At 50.5% G+C, this 16,796-nt stretch overlaps 1 protein-coding gene across 1 annotated transcript; it reads right to left on the bottom strand.

Annotated features, from left to right (window-relative positions):
• Positions 1-102: 102 nt before the first annotated feature.
• SLC18A3 (solute carrier family 18 member A3) lies at positions 103-1,647 on the bottom strand. Its single transcript, XM_049646646.1, has one exon. The coding sequence runs from the start codon at positions 1,645-1,647 to the stop codon at positions 103-105; it is 1,545 nt and encodes a 514-aa protein (XP_049502603.1).
• Positions 1,648-16,796: the final 15,149 nt, after the last annotated feature.

Below are 16,796 nucleotides of genomic sequence, written 5' to 3'. Positions count from 1 at the left end.
GGTGGGCCTTGAGTCTAAGCTGGCCAGTACTCTCACAGAGTAGCCACCTTGACCCGGGGGGGTGGGCGGTGAGGGGATGGCTCCGGGAGAGTAGCTGGGCTGCTAGCTGTGGGTGTAGTAATTGTTGTAGACGTCCTCGCACTCGTCAAAGGGGCCCGAAGGGCTTCGAGGGGCGCCGTCTGGGTCGGCCACAGGGCGCTCACGCAGGCGCACAGCATCATACAGACCCTGCGGTGGCTCATCCAGCAGCACATCGCGCTCAGAGCGGGAGCGCCTCAGGAGGCCCACGTTGCGCAGCAGCAGCAGGACTGGCGCGTAGAGCAGGTTGGCCAGGCCCATGCCAAGGCTAAGTTGCACAAAACCAAGCGAGTGCACTATGTGCCCCGCCACTATGGGCCCGAGAGCATAGGCCACGGAATAGGAGATGTCGGCGATGGCATAGACGCTGCCGTAGACCGAGACGTGGCGCACGTCCACGAGAAAGGCGAGCGTGGGCAGCAGTGCCGTGTCAACTAGCGCAATGCCGAAGCAGAGGCCGCAGAGTGAGATCACCAGTGGTGCGAAGGAGCGGCAGGCAGGCACCACGCAAGAGCTGGCGCCGATCACTACCAGCCCTAGTGCTCCGTACAGCCACTGCAGGTGTGGATAGCGCGCCGCCAGGCGCACGGTGAGGTAGACACCTAGCACATGCGGCACGAAAGCTGGCAGCCAGGCCATGCCCGTCTGCCATTCAGACGCCGACATCGTGTGCTCCATCCACGTGGCGATGGTGGGCTCGAGGAAGGCGAGGGGGATGTTGCAGGTGGTGAGCGCCCCGGCCACCACGGCGATGTAAGGGTCCAGCATGAGGCGGTGGATGGGTGTGCCCACCGGCAGGTTGGCCCGCGCCCGCGTCACGGCCGAGAAGGGCTTGGCCACCACCAGCAGCAACAGCGCGTCGAGCAGCGAAACAGCGGCGAGCACCAGAAAGGGCACAGGCTTGCCCGCGAACCAGTAGAGGAAGCCCCCGAAGGGTGGCGCCACCAGACTCCCGAAGCTGATGAAGGCCAGCGCCACGCCCAACGCACGACTGCGCTCCGGCTCTTCAGGATACTTGTCGGCGATCATGGCAATGCCGGACGTATCCGCAAAGGCTGAGCCCAGGCCCTGCAGGCTGCGTGCAGCGAAGAGCATAGCATAGTCCTCCGCGAACGCGAACAGCACGGTGGAGGCGAACAAGACGCCCAGGCCGATAAGCAGCGGCACGTCGTAGCTCATACGGTCAATGAAGGGCCCACTCAGGGGGTTCACCAGCAGCTGCAGGATGGCCTTGGAGGCAAACAGCACCCCGATCTTCACGTCCTCACTCTCCGTCGGGGACTCTGAGGTGTTGCCCATGTTGTCACTGCCACTGGCTGGAGTGGGCGCCTGCAGGGTGTACACTTTGGGGCTCGTGGTGGGCCTGCCGGCCTTATGCATGTGGGCAATGTAGTCGGGCACGATGGGCACGATGACCATGTACAGCATGTTGTCCAGGAAGAGAGCCACGCACACGATGACCAGCACCAGGCGCCGCTGCCGCCGAGGATCCTGCAGCACTGCGCCCATCGCCTCCGACAGCTTGCTGGCTGCCGCCCGGGCCTGGCCCGCGGGCGCCGCGGGTTCCATTGCCTCTACTCCGCCGCTCTTCCGAGGACGCCTCCGCTGGGGCCGCCTGGGCGCGGGCGCCCTGCAGTGCAGAGCCGAGGGCACGGAACTTCGCGGGCGCGGTCCGCGCGGCGCAGCGCCCCCTGTGTCTCAGGTGGCTGCAGGGCTCATGGCCCGTTGTCCCGGGAAAGGCAAAGACCCTGTCCGGCGAGACGCCTCCGGCCGTTCGCAGTCAAGCCCGGACCCGCCGCTGCTGGGCTCGGGGGCTGTCAGGGAAGGTGGGCGCACCGAGTGGCTGGGGCCACAGACTGAGCGCGCGGCGCCTTGGGCTCGTCAGGCGCGGTCCCCGAAGCGTTGAAAGGCCGCCCGCGCGGGCCGAAGGGCATGCTGCTGCCGCCCGCCCGCTGGCTCACTCGCCCCGCCGCCGCTCTCCCCTCCCTTCGCGTCGGCTCTTGCCTCCTCCTCCTCCGCCTCCTCTTTTTTTCCTTTCCACTCGGGGCTGTGACGCGGCGAGTCTCGGCCCCCGAGTGGTGCCCGGGCCACTTGCGTCGCTCATGCTAATGCGACGTCGGCGGGGCGGGGGCCGGGGGCGGGGCGCGGCCGGGCAGGGGTCCCCTTCCCAGAGGCGCCAGGACTGGAAACCCTAGAAAGGGGTCTTGGTGTGAAGAGAGTACTGGTCAAGCCCTGGAGGATGGATGCGCCGCGCGAGGAGCGGGCTGTCTGTTCCTCCGCCCCCTCTCAGTTCTAGGACCCGAGGGGTTTGCACCAGTTCTTTTCCCCCCTCCCCAGAGGGTCGCTCAGCGGCCGTCCCCCAACCCTCCAGCCGTGCTGGAGAGGAAGGCGCCGGGGACTCCAGATCTCCGCCTCAGCCTGGATCTCCGAGCACAGCCGGCAAAGAGCCCCCGAGGTGAGCCGCCGCTGCGTCCATCTGTTCTCGCAGCTGGAATGTGGGGCTGCTATTGGTGGGGGCCCGGTATAGATCCCCCCAACCCTTTCTCCGGCCCCACCCCCTTGGCCCCTTCCACCTTCGGGAAGGGAGGGGGAGACGCAGAGACTGCTGGGCCGGGTTCCGACAGACCGGCCCTTCGGGAGAATGTCATAGCAGAGAATTCCTGACTATTAGCTTCTGGGGATCGAGGGGAGAAGTCACCCTCCTCCCACCCGGGGCCCCGAATATCAGCCTTGCCCCTCCCATCCTCCCGTACAGCTTCGCCACCCTCTCCCAGCCCGTACTCCCCCTTTCAGCTTTAACTGTCCGGGTTTCCCAGCTCCGCCTCTTCTCCTTTCCCTCCTCCTGACCCCTCCCCATTCTAACTCCTCCCAGCCCCTCTTAGCACTGGAACAAGTCCTCCCTCAGTTTCAGTGAGGTCCCGCCCCGCGTCTCCAGAGCTGCCTCCAAGTCCCAGGTGGGCTCTGGGAGTTACGTGGCCGGGGTCCTCTCTTGGCAGCTGTAAGAAAGCCCGTGGGAGTGGGTGCGGCGCCCACTCCCATGGCAGGACCCAGCAGCTTTGCTCTCATCAGAGGATGGAGGGAGGCTCACCTGCCGAGAGGGCTGCAACGCCCAGACACCTCATTCTCTGCAGACTGGCTGAGCCTCCCTGGCTGTGCGCTGAGCCTAATGTGTTCCCCCAAAGAGCGTGGACCCTAGATGGCACACGGAGTCCGTGTTCCAGTCTGCGGGCTGGCAAGGGAAAGGCTCTGAGGCAGCTGGGACTGGGGGACTTGTGTTGTTGAGATTACAGTGTGTCCTTTCCAGAGTCAGAGAGGAATTTTCCCGTTCTTCTGGTCTCAAAAGTAAACTAGCATTAGATCCATCTTCTTTCTCTACCGTGCTCCCCACCCTGAGGGAGGCACTGGTGATGCAGTGCAAAGAACTTGGGCTTTAGAGACAAATGGCTGAAGATGGCTCCCACCTCTGCCACTTACCAGTTAGGGCGTCAGGGAATGACTTCACCTCTCTGTCCCCCTGTTTCTTTATTTGTAAAACGGGGTAATCATTGTATCAACCGCCCATAACATAGTAAGAGTGATGCAAGTGCTTGCTATTGTCATTATTATCTGTAAAATGTGTTCTTTTGTCTTCCTTTCCCACAGTAGGGGTCTTGTAAAGAGCAGGTAAAAGATACAGGGACACCTTGGCTTCCTGGCTAGTCCTTGTGATTAGGTGGGCATTGTGATTCCAGGCTCTGTCCTAGCTGATGGGAGGCCCAAGGGCATTGGGAAGTTATCTTCTATCCCTGAGATGACTGTGGGGTGAGATGATAGAGACCAGGGTGTCAGGATGACAGCCAGCAGCTTTGGTACCTGTTACTCAATCTCTCCACCTACCCAGGCACCCCAGAGAGGATGAGAAACCCTTCCACTTCAGGAGTTCCCAGCACGTGCTCTGCAGTGGCCAAACTGCCCTGTGTCTGAGACAGGAAAAGAGCCCCTTATGGAGACAGATCTGGCTCTGATTGACCTTGGGCAAGTCACAGCCTCTCTCTGGACTCCAGCTTTTGTCTCTGTTAAGTAAGGGGTGAGAGGAAAGCCCCTCCCCCACTGCATTTCCTGGGGAAATGGGTACTAGAGAAGGGCTTTTCAGGGTGACAGAATTATTTTAAATTTTATTTGAAGGCCTTGAGTCAGCACACACTCTTCAGCTTATCACAGTGTCCCTCCGACTGATTTTGTTTGCACATTTAGGTCACCTACTTGCTTGTCCAGTCATTTGAGTTTGAAACCTGGGGATGAGGAAAACAACTTTTGTTTTTCTAAGTTGCTGCTTAGGCATTTTACAGTTTGATAGCCCTACTCATACCCAGAATCTGGACATTTAAACACTTAAAAAAGTTTTCCTTAATGTCTGTTTATATTTGAGATGGAGGGTGGGGAGGGCAGGTGCAGAGAGAGACAGAGACAGAATCCGAAACAAGCTCCAGGCTCTGAGCTGTCAGCACAGAGCCTGATGCAGGGCTCGAACTCATGAGCCAAGAGATCATGACCTGAGCCGAAGTCGGACACTCAACTGGCTGAGCCACCCAGGCACCCCCAGAATCTGACATTTAGATAAGGACTTGAGTTTAGGATTTCTGACTTAAGTTCTCACATGGCTTTTCCTGGGGCACCTTTAAAAATAACCACTTAAAAATAAGCACACAAAATGTTAGTGACCTCTGCCTCAACCACTTTATAAGTAAAAAGTGCTTGCTACCCTACTGTCTATCTCCTGCTCACTGGTGACCTGGGACAGAGTCTGCCCTTCCCCCATTGCTCTTCGCAGCCTCCCCTCTGCTTCTGGGATCTGTAAGTAATATCTGTGACTCTACTTCCTTTGTATGGGTGTATTGAAACTGCACCTTCAATTGAGGTGATCCCATGGGTTTCACTTTCCCAGAGTGAGAGCTCAGATGCTGGGGAGGTGGGGGGTGGTGGGTGGGGGGCTACCTGCTGCCCCTGTGTGGGTGGCTTACACTTCCTCATTCAGCAGATCATAATCTGCATATTCTCAGTTGAGTATACCAGCTCCAGCTTCCCAAAGCAGACCTCTGGCCTCTTCTGACTCTCCCATTGTGAGGCTTTTAAAGGGTCAGATGGTTGATGGGTGAGGGGCAGGGGAAGGGAAGAAGGGTGATGGACGTTGAGGAGGGCACTTATTGGAATGAGCACTGAGTAGTTGTATGTAACCAATGAATCACAAGAATCTGCCCCCAAAACCAGGAGCACACTGTATACACTGTATGTTAGCCAACTTGACAATAAATTATATTAAAAATAATGAATGAATGAATGAATGAATAAATAAATAAATAAATAAATACAAATAAAGGGTCAGTCTTCCAGCCTGCAGAGCAATTGTTATTTATGCATATATTGTTTGCCCTGTCTGCTTTAATGGGGGGGGGGGATGGTTTAAAGCAGATGTTTTTCTGTCTAGTGGCTGAAGAATTTAGAACTTAGAGGAATCTTAGAGAAAGGAAACTTTTCCAGAGACTTCAAGGTGCAGACACCTCTCCCAGCCCACTGGCCCTCATAATTCATGACTCTTCTTGAGCATGGAGCCAAGTTATCTCTGAGATCATGCCCAACTCTCCAGTCCTCCGTTCACCAATGGGAGGAAACAGACTCATTTATTGAGGACTCTGTGCCAAGGGTATTATGTGTGCTGTGTTATTTAATTTCACTCAGTCCTGGGGCAGTGCAGGTAGCAGGTGTTCTTTTCCCTGTCTTACTGATGAGGAAGCTGGGCAGAGAGAAATCAGGTCACTTACCTAAGGTCCCAACAGTAGAGCCTGGATTTAAACCACCTGTCTTGTGATTTTCATGATGCCTTCCTATTTCCTGTGCTTCACTGTCCCTCTGCTGCTCCAACTGCAAAGCAGCCACACCTGGCAGTGTAGGGGAGAGGGACAGATCAAGATCCATGGGAGGAGGAAGGCTTGGCTTGTCCCTAAAGAAACTCCTGGGACACTAAACTCCTTCACCCTCAAACTTCCAGTTCAGAAGGCAATCCCCTACCCCTTTGATCAGCAGCCCCAGTAACTAGGGAGCAGGCATCTCTGGGAGTTGAGGACCCCCTGCCTCAGCGAAAGGCTAGGGCCCTAGCCTTGGCAGAACTTGGGAAGGATTCCCTTCCTTGGCTGGCAGGGAGCTGTCCAGGGTGCTGGTCCCTGCTCCGTCTCTGGCCAACCAGCCTTACACAAAGGCCCTGCTCCTCTGGGCTTCCTGTGTCTGTGGCTTGCTCTTCAATAGAACTCTTGGTAAATTCCTTTCCAGAGACTTCTCTATCTGACCATAACTTGCAGGCAAAAGAGAACTTCCCATCCAATCCTGTTGGAGAAAATGGCAACATTTTCTTCTCTCCTTTCTCAATTAGATATAGGAACTGTTGCTACAGAGTACCTATCTGCTACTCAATGTAAGTCAAATGAGGAAAGGAAAAAAAAATATTTTTTAGACACACAGAAGTACTTATAACATTCTAGACACTGTTCTAAGCATTTTACAACATTAACTCATTTAATACTCTTATCAAATTTCATATTGCCTTTTTACAGGCAAGGACACCAAGGGACAGTAATTTACCCACAGTTGGAGAGTTCATAGGTGGTGGAGACAGGATTCAAATGCAGGCTATCTAGCTCCAGCATCCAGCTCTCAACTGCCATGCTGTCCTGATCCAGGGTGGCTGGAGATTATGAGTCAACTTACTTGAAAGTATCTAGTTCAATGCCCGATACTTAGTAGGAGTTTAATTATTATTATTTTGTGTAGATAGAGACAGTTTGGTGATTTCCTGACAACTTTTCTTCTCCTTTTATCCATTGGATACAGTTGTGGCCTCTGTCTGCTAGAACATAGTCCTTTCCTCAAGCTTGAACTGGTGTCCCAGTGTTGCTTGCTGTGGACTTGGGGAGTAGTGGTGTCCATGAGGAAGGTGTGGAAGGATAGCCTTCCTGCACCTGTGCCTGGGTGAGGTATGGCGTGTGTATTCCAGAATGGATCTCAAGGGACTTGTAATGTGGGTGCTGCTTTGGAGGAAGGCATCAGCCCATCCTGGAATCTTTTAGAGAAGGTCATGGGCCAAGTTAATTCCAGGGCCACTCCATTTATTGTTTCACTGAGACATCTGGACTCAGAGACTCAAAATGACCATGTTTCTGTAGAGAAGCAGGTTGATAGTGGTGGTGGCGGTGTGTGGGCGGGGCACCTGCTTCTGATTTATTATTTCTTTGTCTCCCTGGAACCACTTAAGTGCAGGCTTAGTTCCAATGAAGCTCAGAAGCCTCTTTGGATTCCAGTACTGGGGGAGGGGTGCCGTTTACCCTGATCTTACTACTCACCCTGTGTGCTTCCTCAGGAAGGCCTCAGAGCCTCAGAATCACTTAATTAATTTAGGTTTCCTCAGTCACATATTCTCAGATTCAAAGGAACAGAGCAGTCCCTGTCAGCCTTTCCTGGAAGCCCGTGAGTCTGGTGGCTAGAAGCCAGGAGGACTACGTGCCTGCCTGCCTGCCCTTGGCTAGTGTGTCCTCAGGACTCAGACCTGTCTTGTGCACTGCACATCTGGGTTCTAATTGGGGAATAAGGGGGCTGAAATTCCTGTACTGTGAGCAGGACTTGGAACACCTCTCTACAGCTCTCAGAGAAAAAGCTGCCCTTACCTGCTTTCCTTGTGGCTCCTGACACTTATGAAGTGGAAGCAGGGCCTCAAAATCACTCCGTTTCTTCTTCCTCCTGTTTTCTCATCACAATCCAATGAGTCTCTCAGGCTCATTTCCCTCCTCCATTGAGGCCATCCCTGCCCAGACCCCTAATCTTCCCTTAAACCTAATCTTCCCCCAAACTGTGGAAGTCAGTCACCTCCTAGTTTGTCCCTTGCCTCCTGACCTGACCAATCCACCTGTGCATGGATGCCAAACTTCTTTTCTGTAAAGTTTCAGGCAGGTTCCCATGTGATTATGGACCTTGCAGGGCCCCCTGCTGCTTAGGACTGGACTCCAGCTTCTTCTTCCAGCATTGTGGCTTTCCACAACGAGTCCCCAACCTTTCATGTCTTTCTTGTCTTTCCTAACAGCCCCCTGAAACTCCTGCCTCTGCACCTTTGAAACTGCAGTTCTCTTAGCCCATGCCCAGCTTTGCCTTTCTCTTTCTTTCTTTCTTTCTTTCTTTCTTTCTTTCTTTCTTTCTTGAAAGACAGCGAGAGAGAGGGAGAGGGGCAGAAAGAGAGAGAGAACCTTAAGCAGACTCCATGCTCAGTGCACAGCCCCTTGTGGGGCTTGATTGCATGATGGTGAGATCATGACCTGAGCAGAAATCAAGAGTCTGACACTTAACTGACTGAGCCACCCAGGTGCCTCTAGCTTTCCTTGGTTGCAATAGATGCTTCCCTGATTCCTAATATATTGTGAACACCCTCTCCTTCCCCCCACCATGACTCCTACTGCATTTTCCTACTCCTCTTCAGGAATTTTATTCCACACAGTGCTGGACCTATTCCCTCTACCCTCTGCCAGCCTGAGAGCTTCTTGAAGGCATTATCTACCGAGTGTGTCTAAAAACAAGATTTGCTTGTCATGTATTCTGCAGAGTATCAGCCACAGCACTTTGCACAGAAGTGGATATGTCAGTGGTTTTTAAATCTATCTCTATGTTTATTAAAATGAAAATTAACCATGTAAGTATACGTGAATAGAAATTGCTCATAGAGATACTCATAGAAATTAGAACATTGTGAATATTTGTTTGTGGCCCCCAATCCTGGTCCTCTCTGCCCCCCTCTCAGAAGCTACTACCATTAACTGTTTTTATGTGTATTTTCCAAGATCTTTCTAAACCCTTTTCCAGACTTATCTATGAACACCTATAAAATGCAACATAAGCAACCTTTATGTTTAAATATGTATATTTTGACATAAAGGTTGTTATAAATGTGTCATTCTGCAGTTCTCTCCTTTTCCACTCAAGAATATTTGTCCATAAAATTTAGTCCATAAAAACTAACTCAATTTTCTTAGCTGCTGCAGAGTATTTTTTGTTATGAACGTACCCCAGTGTTTACAGCTATTTCCCTATGATAGACATTTCAGTTATTTCTTTTTTTTTTTAAGTTTATTTACTTTGTGATAGAGAGAGAGGAAGGGGCAGAGAGAGAGAGAGAGAGAGAGAGAGAGAATCCCAAGCAGGCTCCACACTGTCAGCGCAGAGCCCAACATGGGCCTCGAACTCACAAACCATGAGATCATGACCTGAGCAGAAATCAAGAGCCAGACGCTTAACCAACTGAGCCACCCAGGCACCCCCATTTAGGTTATTTCTAATGTTTAGGCATGATGATGTTGCAATGGATTTCCTTGTGTTTGGGTAGAGGTGCTTCCGCAAGAGATACACAAACACTTTGGTCGATCCCAGAAGTCTATGCACATTCTAAATTTTGAAAGAAATTTCCAAATTGCCCTCCAAAGCATCTGCAAAAATGTATCCCCCACAAGTAGTACAGAAGAGTTCACAATTCCCAACACCCTAGCACATTTGTTCTTTTTTGTCTTTTTCCCTTTTGTCAATCTAATGGGAGAAAAATGGTGTTCAATATTGTTTTAGTTAGAGGATTATTTTAACTGGCTGAGTACCTTTTCTTATGTTTATTGGCCATTTGTGTTTCCTTTTTCGTAAATCGCCTCTTACTTTCCCCATTTTTCTATTAGGTTGTTTGTTCTTTTCTTCCTGAGTTATAGGAATGTTTGTTGTGTAGAATATCATTATTAAATAGAATAACTTGATTAAATAAAATATATTTCCCTTGGGCATGTCTATTGTGGCTGAAAACTTTTGTTACTTCTTCCCTACTGGAATTGATGGTTGATACTTATTGGGAAGGATAGTTTGGGGTGGATATGAAGTTGCAACATCAGTTAAAACCATTCACAGCCTCCTCCTCATCAGTGGGAGAGAGTCCAAATTTTTTAGCTAGACCTAACAGAGCCCCTGTAATCCATCTACTTCCACGGTCACCATACAATACCCAGATCTGATTCCTGATTCCATCACTTTCCACCCATCTAACTTGGAGCTCATTTACTTAAATGCTCTGGATTTAGGTTCTGTCATTTAAAAAAGCATACAATTGTCCCTTCTTTGCAAGTTTCTAACTCTCTGACCTTGTGCAAGTTACTTAACCTCCCAAACCTTACTAATGCATCTATAAAATGGGTGCATGGACAAGGCAGCACAGGGTTTAGAATGAGGTTCCTTGTGAAGTAAGGTGATGCTGCTGTGAGTTATTCCCCCTCCTATTTGTCTGGATGCCTCTTACATATCCGTTGTGATCAAATCAAGCCTCTTTGTCCTACTTCCCAAATAAAACAGTTTCCTCTCTCCTTTGTGCCAAGACCATGTGTCTATCACTATATTTGTCACACTGTATTATGAGGGTGTGTTCACGTGTCTGTTTCCTCTACCAGAGGATAGGGTCTGAGGTGGGTGGGTTGCACTCGGCGCCTGGGATACAACACCCCATAGATGACTGTGCAATGGAAGAATTAGCCTGTGTGCCACTTTTGGAAAAAAAAAATAGGGCTTCCTCATTTTGCCAAAATTTTGTTGAGCTTGGAATGGACAGAGGCACACTTAGGGGAAAGCTAAAGTGTACCTGAAAAATGCCCTAGATGTACCCTGGGAGAGCCAGGAAATAGATTTGCCTTAAGGCACACTGACACTGCAGCCTAGCCTGAAAAGCTCCCCTGATTGACTAGTTGGGTAGGCAGAAAGATATTTAAGGGAAACTACATTTTACAGTCAGGGTTGGCATGACTGGGAAAATCAGGAAGAGAGATGAAGGCTGCCAGAGATCCCTTTTGGTTTTTAGAGGCTTGTCGTGATCAGAAAAGCAAGCACTGATCAGTCAGAGTCACTCCGATTTTTAGACTTGAAAAGTATAAGGTTGGGGCAGGGAAATCTCAGAGCCCTGAACAGAAGGCAGGCAGACGACTACTCCAGAAGGATGTCCCTTGTGGACGCGGGCTGTGTCAGTATATCCCCATCACCCAGCGCATTGTCTGCATTTAGAAAGGTTCAGTGAGAATGCAAGGGGGATACTTGTTTGGGAGTGAATTGTTCTGAATGGGTATGTAGCGACCGCCTACACTGAGAACTGTGGAAACGTTCCGTGCTTGTGTAGTGTGGCCACAGGTTCAAGATCATTCATCTTGAAGCCTCTGAAGACAGAGTCCTTTTCCGAGGGCACCCAGGTGCAGACAGCGGAGATGCACAGAGGAGGCCCATTATGGTAAGACCGCTGGCCCTTCAGGGCCTGCCTACCGCTTGCCAGCCTGAGTCTCCACGTCATTGCAGATAGATGGGTCTGAGTTTCAGACATGGGCCTGGAAGGGGCAGGGACACTACAAAGTCAGCCCAGTCTCTCTGACTTGTGTCTGAGTGGCCAGAAGTTTGTTCTTTCCCAGGCTGCTTGCCAGGGCCTTTTCTAGGCGTGTCTGTGACGTAAGAGAGAGGTCAGCAAACAGCCCCAGTGCGAGCCCTGGCCTTGTACCAGACACTGCAAAAGGCTTTTACCATTATTAGCTTTCAATATCATAAAACTCCTATGAGCTAAGTCCTCTTCTGGGCCCCATTTTATAAGTTGGCAGTGTAGGGAGTTGACTAATGTGCCAAGGTCACCCGGCCGTCTGGTTCATGTCCATGGGTTTATCCATTTGGCTATGTGGCTTCCATTCTCTGGAGACCTGTGGAATTTCTCTGTGGTCTTCAAAGCACTGCTCTCCCACAAATCCTGTGTGCAGGGTCATGACTACTATCCTCCTCTGGGTATTGGGGACCATCTAGCTCCAGGCACAGAGGCTATATCTGTTTCCTCCTTCCTGAGACATTCTTACCTCTGTCCTTATTATTTCTTGCTAGGACTATTGCAGTAGGCTCTTGGTAGATTCTCCCTGCCTCTGGTGTTACTTCAAGCTCCTGACCCCCTTAACTGCTCTCACAGTCAAGTTTTTAAAACATAAATCTTCCCCACAGTAGGCACTTAATAGATATTTGTTAAACTGGCCATCCTCTTGCTTTAAATTCCCATTGCCTATGGCCAAGTTCACAAGCTAACCATGGCTTTCAGGGCCCTAAGTGTATGTCCCCAGCTCCTCCTCACGCTGCTTCTACTAGCACTCCCTGCCACATGCACATGGTGGCCTGCCCAGGACACCTGCATCTTGCCATGCCCAGTCCCACTGTTGTCCATGTTCACTTTCCCAGCAGAATGGGTTACTAACCGTGGGGGACATCCTGGCCCATGTACACATACCTTTACCCTTGCATTGGCAAGAGGGATTGTAGGGCTTGATTGCATGTCTTCTCCCCACCTTGGCCTATATTCAATCCATCTAACATCTCCCAAGTCCACCATGGGGTCTCACAGGAAGAAAAGCATCTGGGAATAGTTTCTGCCACACACACATATAGATGTGTATACTGACCTACTACCCAAAGTGAGGCATACTCTTGTTTCTACTATAGTTATGTTAAGTGCTGGTCACAACCCACTAACTTGGTTTTATAACCAGCAAATGGTTGGTGACTCGTGGCTTGGAAAGCTTACGCTGGCTCACTTATTCCTCACGACAACCTTATCGTGCTGGTACTATTATTTTCTTCCATTTCATATTTGATGAAAGAGAGACACCTCACATAGCTAGGAAGCAAGAGCCAGGCTTAGAACCCAGGCAGGCGGCCCTAAGAGCCCATGCTCTCAACTTGCATGAATGTAGCTTTGCTGATGGATCAGGGCTCCAGGGGCTGGGCAAACATGGTGGATAGGAGGCCACGCAGAGCCCACTGCAGGAGTGAGTTCCAGCTCCCTACACACCCTTGGGAAGTGACCAACAGGAACGTAAGAGCTAGAGCATCACCTCCCCTCTAGGGTTGAGCTATAGCTCCGGGGTGACTCTGTCCAGAACATTGGTCCTGCACTTCCAGGAGTGAGAGGGAAGTTAGCTTGTGCCCGAGTGAAGGGCATCAGGATTCTCTCCTCCTCTGTGGTCCATGCTCCGGGAGTGAGCCTAGGGATCAGGTAGAGAGCATGGATGCCAGGGAGGGTTGATGATGGCTAATGCTTCATATACATGAGCATTAATAACCCCCTCAGGTCTGCCACCACCGTGTCCCCAGCAGCGGGCACCATGTCTGCACACGTGGAACAAATGAATAAAAAGTGACTCTTTCTGGAGGTGTTCACAGGGAGGAAAGTGACCAGAGTTCTGACCCCTTCTTGTTGAGGGACAAAGATGTTAAAACACATCTGAAGAGCCTCCGAGGCCTGCTCTGTGGCCCAGTGCCAAGATGAGGCCCCAGAAAGAGGTCTCTGTGAGAGAGCAAGTCTAGGCTGGGAAGTTGGGAATCCCATCCCTCAAACTCCCGGTGATGTCATGGCAGGTTCTGGAGCTAAAAAAAAAAAAAAAAAAAACAACTATATTGCAATGGAAAGAACTGGCCCCATGAGGTGTGGGCAGGTGGCAAGGGACACCTCTGATTGACCCTAACTCTAACCATACTGGCCACATGAGTCCAATTCCATAGTGAGGCCTGACTCAGGGTTGTGTGAGAGGGAGAGGGGATCCCCTGACTAGTACTGGAGCTCCAGGTGGTGACGTGGGCAGGGACACAGGGACTTTGTAGGTGCAGATGTGGTCTCCTTCTCTCCACAGGTGTGTGGGGACTAGGCAGCCAGGAGTGGCAGCTGTGGGGAGGACAGCGAGGCACTCAGATTCAGTTGAAAACATGATCAACTCTGAGTGTCAGGAAGACTAACCAGAGCATTGTTTTCTTAGGCAGTAAGATGTTAGTTTCTTAATTTAATTTTTAGTTAAAGGAATTTTTTAAATTGTATTTTATTTTTGAAACAGACAGAGAATGAATGGGGGAGGGGCAGAGAGAGAGGGAGACACGGAATGTGAAGCAGGCTCCAGGCTCTGAATTGTTAGCACAGAGCCCCATCCGGGACTCGAACCCACGAACCTTGAGATTAAACCTGAGCCAAAGTCGGATGCCCAACTGACTCAGCCACCCAGGCGCCCCTCAAACTAATTCTTGATGAGAAATGCACACATCCCTTATAAGGACTATGCCCGTGTCTTGTGTCCTGTGAGGCCTGAGCAGTGTTTGGTCATCAGCAGGCTGCATGCTAACAAAGAGCGGGCAGTCTGTGGGTTTGTAAATGGACAAGAGACAGGAGGACAGGTACCATTTCCTCACTTGAACTTCTCCGATGCCATCTGATAGCAGATTGAATGAATGTACCTCTTGTCTGACCCCAGGTATTGAGCAAACTCCAGCCTCCTTTGTGAGTTAGTCTGCAGGGTTGATGGGCTCAGGAAGCCTCTGTTCTTCCTCTAGTGGCCAGAAAGAGAATAGCAGGCCCAGGCGTTTCTGTGAATAGCCCTCCTCAGCCATCCTTAGTGAGCCCTGGGACTCAATGAGCACTCCCAAGGGGCTCAGGAAGGGTCCAGGCTATACCCCACACAGGAGACCCCTAGATAAGATCCTCTATTTGTGGTGAGAGTGAGAGATGCCCAAGTTGTCCCCTCTGCCCCTGTCCAACAGGCCCAACTTCAGACCCTTGCAGGAGGGATGGAGCGATGCATCTGTTACAAGATCAGTTCCGGGCATTTTGGAAAGAGAGAGGAAGAGAACTCATTCCTGAGCGGGGGTGGAGCATGAGTGGGCTGTCCAAGGCCAGAGGTCAGGGGATAGAGGCACACCCTGAGCAGTGCTGTCCAGGTAGAAGATGGAGACCACATCTGGAGGAAGGTGCCTCAGGTGGGAGGTCATGTGTGGGAATGGGGAGGGGATGAGATGTTGGCGTGCAAAGCCCTGGGACTAGAGGGGCTGTGTGCCAAACCTCTGGGAGCCCACTAGCTTTCTGTGGCGAGTTGAAAGGAACAATATAAGAATCCCTATACAGTATATGTTGTTTTTTTTAAGGGTACAGTCCCAGATATGAAATGACTCTTCCAATCAGTAGGGCATTTTTACATCTCATAGCACATAAAGCCAGATGGCTTTCTACAAGTATGATGTCACATTCCGTTCCCATTAACCATGAGGTGACTCTTTTCCCCCCAACTGCACCCAGAGTTATTACCTTAAAAAACCAACAATCTGGGGCACCTAGATGGCTCAGTCAGTTGAGCGTCCAACTCTTGATTTCAGCTCAGGGCAAGATCTCACAGTTGTGGGATCAAGCCCTGCATTGGGCTCTGGGCTGAGTGTGGAGCTTGCTTGAGAGTCTCTTCCTCCCTCTCTCTGCTCCTCTCCCCTGCTTCCTTTCAATCTTTTTTTCTCTGTCAAAAATAAAAATAAATAAAATTAAAAAGAAACCCTAACAATCTAATAGGGGAATGATGTCATCTGTTTAATTATTGCCCTCTGATGATTAGACATCAGGACCATGTCCTTCCAGTGGCCTCCAGGCCCTATGGTCTAGATCCCAGCCTTACCTCTGCAGGTCCTCTGCATGGCTGCTCCACCCACCTTGGGTCCTTTTCATGTGCTCACCCCTCTGCTTGGAAAGTAATCCATCTGCACATTTCATTTCCTCACCTTGTGATCTGCATTTGTTAACAAAGCCTTCCCAGACCACCTTACTTAAAATTGCACCCAGCACTTATTATCCCCCTTGGTTGCTTTTATTCTCTTCCAGTGTGAATCCTCATATGCATAGTTTACAGATTTTGTTTACTATCTGTCTCCCCTCCCTGGAATAGATGCCCCCGGAGGACACGTGAAAAGGGGGAAAACTGACTCGTGTTTGGTTGCAGTTTCCTGAGTGGGCATCAGAGTTACCAGGAGGGCTTGTTAGAATGCAGAATACTAGGCCCCACCAGTTTCTGAGTGGGTTTGGGAATCTGTATTTTTAACAAATTCCCAGCTTTGTTTGCCCTTGCCTGAAATTATCTTAGACCGTTCCTGAACAGGCTGCTGGTTCTGAGACCGTACTTTGATTCCATTACTGGTCTTTGCTGCCACCGCCTGGTGACTCTTGAGAATGGCACACTCTTTCTCTCACGTGCCAACTATGCATCCATTCACTAGCTCTTGGTTTTAATGTTTATTTCATTGAAAGTATCTTCACTGGGATGAATTATTTTCTTGAAAATTCCTTGGTGATTTTATTTATTTTTTACAAACATTTTTAAATGTTTTAATTTATTTTTGAGAGAGAGAGAGAGAGAGAGCAAGCAGGGGAGGGGCAGAGAGAAAGGGAGACAGAGAAACCGAAGCAGGTCCAGGCTCCAAGCTGTCATCAGAGAGCCTGTCATGGGGCTCGAACCCATGAACCGTGAGATCATGACCTGAGCTGAATTTAGATGCTTAACTGACTGAGCCACCCAGGTGCCCCAAGATTTTATTTACCCACTGGGCTTTAATAATCCGTATCAAATTTCACCAGTATGACTTCTACCTCTGAATTTTCTTTAGGGGAGGATTAATCAATTCTTTAATCAATTAAAATTTTTATCTGTGTTGTTTTACCAATTGTATTTTGTGTTGACTATTTTTCACAAATTTATCCCTCTCCCCCCCCCCCCCCCCCCAAACTTTTATTAAACCCCCCCCCCCCCCCCCGCCAGAAATTTGGTCAAAATGTGGCTGAAGTTAGGGGCACTTGGGTGGCTCAGGCGGTTAATTAA

The sequence above is a fragment of the Panthera uncia genome, chromosome D2, assembly GCF_023721935.1.
Source record: "Panthera uncia isolate 11264 chromosome D2, Puncia_PCG_1.0, whole genome shotgun sequence".
NCBI lineage: Eukaryota > Metazoa > Chordata > Mammalia > Carnivora > Felidae > Panthera > Panthera uncia.
Note: the sequence above shows the minus strand (reverse complement) of the source record. Positions and strands in the feature narration are given on the sequence as shown.